Consider the following 6,729-nt stretch of genomic DNA (forward strand, 5'->3'; position numbering starts at 1 on the left):
CCTCCCCCATGTTTTCTCTCCTTCCTCTTTGTTTGCTTGATCCTCTCCTAGGTATCTCGTCTCCTCCCAGCGACAGCTGCGTGTTTCTGATTGGGTGATTTTGGAAGAAGGGTGGGGCTTGCTCACTGCTTCTGCTGTTTCCTAGCAGGCGGATCAGCCTAGCCGTCAGTTTCGGTAAAAGGAGGCGACGAGTGTGGTCGCTGCTTACGCTGCTTGAATTTCTTCAGGCAGCTTGTAGGAGCTTTATAATCATTTTTTACTAAATGTACAAGCACAACGAACATACCGCTTAGTCGGTGAGCCTTATAATTTGCTCTCCGGGAAAGGAAACTAATCGGAATACGGGATTTCGTCGTCCTTCCTGTTCAGCCCTTTGTTTTTTACTGCTTCGGTCAAGTGGGAGAGCAGCAGCGCCCCCCTGTGAGCGAACAGGAAACAGCCTGAGGATAGGGAGCCAAACGAGCGGCCGAGCCTCTTGCCTCCCGTACGACGTGGGCCCCCCCAGCTCAGCTGTCCGATGCGGGGTGAGGATGAGTCCCGCTCTGGAAGCCCTCATGCAGGCGGAAGGGACTCCTTATCCCGGAAAAGGGGTGATGCTTGAGCCGTTCGTGCACCAAGTGGGGGGCCACTCTTGTGTGCTACGGTTTGGGGAACAGACAATTTGCAAACCCCTCATCCCCCGAGAACACCAGTTCTATAAGAGTCTCCCACCAGAGATGAGGAAGTTCACCCCTCAATATAAAGGTGAGTCTGTGCATCCCAAATATGAACTATTGAGCTGCCCGTTAGAGCAGCATGCATCTTTTAATTTTCTCACCTCTGTGCATGCGTTATATAAGAGTCTCATGGGTGCTTTTAATATTGCATTGCAAAAAAACAAAACTTCTATTACATGAAATTTTGCGCTTATTTGCCGTTGCAATACCTTAAAGTGCATTGTGTACACAACAACACTACAGAATGTATGTTGAATATTTGTAAGCTGATTGCATTGGCTTCAAAATAACTCACGTTACATTGTCAGTCATGTTGGAGCCTTTGGCAGACACAGCTATCCGTTTTCTGGCTATATCCCTCATGTGCAAGGCAGGGTTTCAAGTAGCGTCAAACCTAATGGCTTGACTTCCTGCCAAGAGAATGAGTAGCCAGAGTATCCAGAGGTCTTTGACTGTGTGACGCTTTTAAGGCAGCTATAGTTTCAAGATGCGTATTGGCGGGCCACGGCAAATCTAAAATAACTGCGGCAGATCACCAGAGTAATAATTTACAAGTCATTTGAGGAGATTTCCAGGTCTGGTTTCAGGGAACGACACGCATAAAGACTCACACAGACCTGAAGCAGGAATGCTATGTTCCCTGGTTGCATTCAGTCTCTCACAGTTTCCCCTACAGACAATTACACCTAGTACATGCTGATACGGAGATCTTCAGGCAGAGATCTTTTGACGTGATGTGTGGTAACTGAATCCACGGCCATGCAGCATGGGGCTATAAAAAGGTCCTGGATATGGAATGGGATGTGAGGAGCTAATAGTATAGTAGACGTCTGGGGCCTTCAAATGCTCAACCCCACTAGCATTTTCCAGTCTTACATTTCACATTATGATGAGAGACGGGGAAAGAGCTGTGTTCTTCTAAAGGAATGTAAGGTTCCTTATCCGCGATTGTAGATAAATGTGTCTCAGCAGTATCTGATGTTAGGGACATCTTGCAGTGGAATACTGGATTAGAAACATTAAGACTTTTGAGCAGATGTAGATTAAATTTATAAGTTAGGGGTCACTTATGTTGTGTAGAGGATACTATATTGCAATTTAATGTCACGACAGTGACCTGAAAAAAGATTGGACAGGAACGTTTGTACTTAATAAAATGATATTGATAGCAATAATAATGTCTAAGTCAGTTTAGCCCTACTCCTGTACTACATTCGATTTGCGCAACTGGGGCGCAATAATCGCGCACTTGATATACGTTTATCACAAATTTATGAGCCTTTTTATTGAAAGAAACTCGGAGTGACTCATAAGTTCCTTTGCTGGCTGCAGTGGTGTAATGACAGTGCAGTGCTGAGGCACACATTCCTTCAGAGGCGGGGCTTCCTGCAGACTGATGACGTCAGTGCGCATGACATAAGTCAAGCCTCCGCCTGTGTAGAAGGATGGCACCCATGATCCCGGGGCCTGCCATTTAACATCCAAATCCAGTGCCATGTTATTTGCATGGCTGTTTTTTGTTGTTTGTTTTTTGGTCATTGTAATAAACTGTCATTTAATTTTCTAATTCAGTGGCTGATTTGTAATGACTCCTACTGCTGCTTGGTTTTGGTATCGTGTTTTGTGTCATGTAACTTGGATGTTACATCCAGATCTAAAACAGTTCCTCTTGAACTGTTTCAACCACATCCCCTCCCTCCTTCCTGTCTGTGGTTGATCTGTTTCGGCCTTTGCAGCTGTGATGTTTATTCTCAGTGCAACACCTCCCCCACTCTGCCTGCAATACTCAGGTCCTTGTAGGGAGTTTTATTTTGGGGGGGGGGGGTGACCCCGGTGGCTTTTTGCGGGTCATGTCAGAAATTAGCATTGGCATCAAAGGCCTTCCAGAAACATCCATTAGTCCATGAGTTTATCAAATTGTGTTAATTATTACTAACTGAAGCCCTCAGACATTGTGCTCTGAGGGCTTCAGTTAGTAATAATTAACACAATTTGATAAACACTACCGTGCATTTGAAATATGAACTATGTAGATATACTTGCTGCTTAATATCAGTATCTATATTCTTATCTGTGTGTCTGAATCATTATGATTTGACACTTTAAAACTCTATCATGCTTTAACTACTACAGTGTTACATTTTCTCTCTTTTACTCATGGTGGATCATATAGTTTTCTTTGTGCAATTGCTTTTTCAAATTGTGAGAATTTGTAAAAGTAACAAACATGAAGATAAAACCTCTCCTTCTATTTCTCTCTCTCTCTCTCACTCACTCACTCTCTCAGGTGTAGTTTCAGTCAGTTTTGAAGAGGATGAGGAAGGGAATTTGTGCCTCATCGCCTACCCCCTCCACAGCGAATCAGGGGACCTGGAAAACAAAGACCCCTCAACAGACTGTGAGCCCAAGAGCAAGATGGTGAAGTGGAGCAACAAAAAGCAATCCCCTTTGGGCCCTGAGAATGACAACTATAGCAAAGACAGAGGTAGACACAGTCGTAAAGAAGACAAGATTATGAGGTAAGAGAGCACCTTTACTGTTTCACGGAAATAAGAGTCATGTTGAAGACGTGTATTGTTATGAAGCTCTGTAGCGCTGAAGCTGATGTCTTTCTTCGTTCTCTGCTCTGCAGTTATAATCGTGATGAGATGCAACAGCAGGCAGAGGTACTTTACTTTAGCCTGGAAAAAGGCAATGTGGTGTCACAGATCAAACACAACCCCTGGAGTCTCAAATGTCACCAGCAGCACTTACAGAGGATGAAGGAGAATGCAAAGCACCGTAACCAATACAGTATCCTTTTACCACATGCTTGAAGATATGAGAATTCTCAGTGTCTGCTGAAGTGGCTGAAGTGTTCCCTTTTTTTGCCATGTGATCCTTGACTCTCCCTTTACAGAATTTATCCTTTTAGAAAACCTTACATGGCGCTATAGAGTACCGTGTGTCTTAGACTTGAAGATGGGAACTCGTCAGCATGGAGATGATGCATCAGAGGAAAAGAAAGCCAATCAGATTCGAAAGTGTCAACAGAGCACATCTGCATCTATTGGGGTGCGACTTTGTGGCATGCAGGTAAAGTATATTTATAAATGAAACCATATATACGTGTGGGGGTTTTTGTATTTACTTGTTTATGTGCCGCTGTAGTGCTTATGTTGCTGTGTGACCTTTGCAGGTGTACCAGTCAGAGCCAGGCCAGCTGATGTTCATGAATAAATACCATGGGCGAAAGCTGACTCTCGCAGGCTTCAAGGAGGCTCTCTACCAGTTTTTCCACAATGGGCATCGCTTGCGTCATGAGCTGCTGTCTCCAGTGTTGCGGAGACTTCGCGAAATGCAAGCTGCCCTCGAGGCCTGCGAGTCTTACCGCTTCTACTCTAGCTCCCTGCTCATCATCTACGATGGCGACCCTCCCAGGGCTCCCACTAGACCTAGACATAGAGGTGGGGAGGAAGGTGATGAGGATGAGCCATCTGATGAGGAGGAGGAGGAAGAAGGTGCCTTTGGTTTCCCTCGCTCCTCCTCTGCGGGTGTTGGCGCAGGTGTGTCCGGAGGGAGCAGCAACAGTGGCGGTAGTCGCTCATCCCACAGCGCAGGAGAGGCTAGTAGCCCTGTGGTGGATGTACGCATGATTGACTTTGCTCACACCACCTGTCGCCACTATGGAGAAGACAGCGTAGTGCACGAAGGCCAGGACAGTGGGTTCATCTTCGGCCTCCAGAACCTGATCACAATCATCTCTGAGCTCGAGGATCACAGTGCAGACTGAGGCTGGACTTTAGTCAGCATGGTCTAAATTTTAAGCGTGGGATGAGCTCACTGAGCTGAAACCCTGCTACACCAAGATGCATTATCCCTATGCCTATGTAGGGGTCTGCTTGGTGGGAACGTTGGACGCCTCTGCGTGAGGGGATAGTTTCAATGGTGGTACCTGTGGTCTCACTCACCTGCCAGAGGATTGGGCTGCCTGTGCCCTTTTTGCACTTTTCAGAGACTGCTCCTTTTTTTTTTTTTTTTTTTTTGTAACACATGATAGGAGAAGTGTAGTATGAGAGAGGTCCTTCAACAGAGACTTCTGTAGCATCCTAGGGCTCTCTTCCCTCCTCTCGCCCCCTGGTACAGATACAGTTCTTTATTGTTAAGTTCTCTCTGAGAGAGAAAGCCTGAGGCAGAGAACATTGAAGCTGTAGGTAACTAGAAACCTGTCGTGGTGCTTTACCTGTGATACTTTTTTTCCCCTTGGGATGTCGCTTTGACTGCTGGTCCCCAACAGCACAACACAATCATGGGGAAGCTGATTGAACAAGCTGACCTTGGCTGGCTGGGTCAGCAGCCTTGTAGCAAATGAGAAGCTTGCATCAAATAAGGACATTTTGTGTCTATTAAGACCCTTATATGGTTTGTGTGTTCAAGTAAGCACTTGGATTTACACTTTTTGGTGGAAGAATATTATTTAGTTCAATAAGAAGGGATCTGCCTTTTTCAACAGTTGTTCCCCTGTACTTATTGCCTATAAACAAAAGACTTTTTGGAAAGGGAATATTATCCTTTTTTTCTGGTCATTATCTTTTTCCTCTTTTTCATTCCTGAAAATTTGACTTGACAAAGAGAATATATTGATAAAACACTAAAAAGACTATAGACTATTTATTTCAACGGATTGTTAAAAATGTAAACAAGTACATTCCATATTACCACTATAAATGTTACGTCCTTCTTATACAGACTTGGATTTCTTTTGTTATTGGAAGAGCTCTCTTATATAACTGTGTGTTAACAGTATCTTGAAAATAAAGGCATTCATTGAGATAAAATTCATTGTCTGTGGTTTGTGTTTATAGTATGTTTGGGGTTTGAATTTCAGAAACAAGTATGGGTTATGAAATAGATCGTGAGGATCCTAATGTGTGCCAAAAACTGTGTACTTTTGACTAATAGTGGTACTTCCAGTTCCCAGTTTTGATTTGGGAACACAGACACCCTCTGCCAGTGTCAAGATTAAATCTTTCTTTTTCGATAAAGGATGTGGTTAGAGCTGGATCAGGTGACCCTGAACGATTCCTTAGTTACGCTGCGATAGGCCTTGGCTGCTGGTGACTTCCCAGGATACAATAAGGTTTTCTTCAGTCACCTCCTTTTACTGCATGTGTTTATACACTGCTGTGAATTTCATCACTAGTTATTATTAAACTCTGGCTGTCTCTCCTGAAGTCTGTCTTATGTTCTGTGTCCCTCCCCTGATCAGCAGATGGCTGCCTCTCCATGAGTCTGGTTCTGCCTGAGGTTTCTTCCTGTTAAAAGGGACGTTTTCCTTCTCACTGTTGCCAAGGCCTTTCTCATGGGGTGGTAGGGGTCATCTGATTGCTGGGTTTTCTCTGTATTACTCCACGGTGTTTACTGTACAGTTTTAATCACCTTGAAGTGACTATTGTGATTTGGCGCTATATTTAAAAATAAAAAAAAAACAAAAAAAAAAACAACAACCTGAAATGAAATTGTTTGTGTTGACTATCATCTGCATTTGAACTGGAGACATCATATTTAGATCACAAGTGAGGTCATGTGTGAGGTATTGGATGTTTTCATAGTGCACTTAATGTTCCAGTGTGAATGAATCAAACTTGAAGCTGCACTTCAATACACCTAAGGCTGTCAAAGATTGAGGAAGACGTGACTCATAATTATCAGTAAGAGTCATTTGCTGAACTGGAACTGCTAGAATGGGGAAAAGATCAAATATCACAATGCTGAAACTAGACCTGCTGTAAAACTGTAAAATAAGGAATCAATGGTGTGGAAAACATGCATCTTTTTTTTTGCACCTGATACTATGAGTTTTTCCATCCATTATCCATTGTTCATATTAGGCAGGTACAAACAATGCTTTCTTTTATGAAAGTAACATCTCTCCTTAATGCTGTATAGTACAAAAAGAAAGGAGTCGTTGTTTCAAAGAAAAAGCATGTTTTCATACTTGAAAGTGTAAACGTAACTAAATAAAGTGCAGTGT

At 43.5% G+C, this 6,729-nt stretch overlaps 1 protein-coding gene across 1 annotated transcript; it reads left to right on the top strand.

Moving 5' to 3' along the window:
* Nucleotides 1-422: 422 nt before the first annotated feature.
* ip6k2b (inositol hexakisphosphate kinase 2b) lies at nucleotides 423-5,533 on the top strand. The gene is made up of 5 exons (XM_082534908.1): nucleotides 423-744; nucleotides 3,004-3,235; nucleotides 3,349-3,509; nucleotides 3,616-3,791; nucleotides 3,895-5,533. The coding sequence occupies exons 1-5, from the start codon at nucleotides 531-533 to the stop codon at nucleotides 4,486-4,488; spliced, it is 1,377 nt and encodes a 458-aa protein (XP_082391034.1). The 5' UTR covers nucleotides 423-530; the 3' UTR covers nucleotides 4,489-5,533.
* The last annotated feature ends 1,196 nt before the right edge of the window (nucleotides 5,534-6,729 follow it).

The sequence above is a fragment of the Aulonocara stuartgranti genome (assembly GCF_965226115.1).
Source record: "Aulonocara stuartgranti genome assembly, chromosome: 5".
Classification (NCBI taxonomy): domain Eukaryota; kingdom Metazoa; phylum Chordata; class Actinopteri; order Cichliformes; family Cichlidae; genus Aulonocara; species Aulonocara stuartgranti.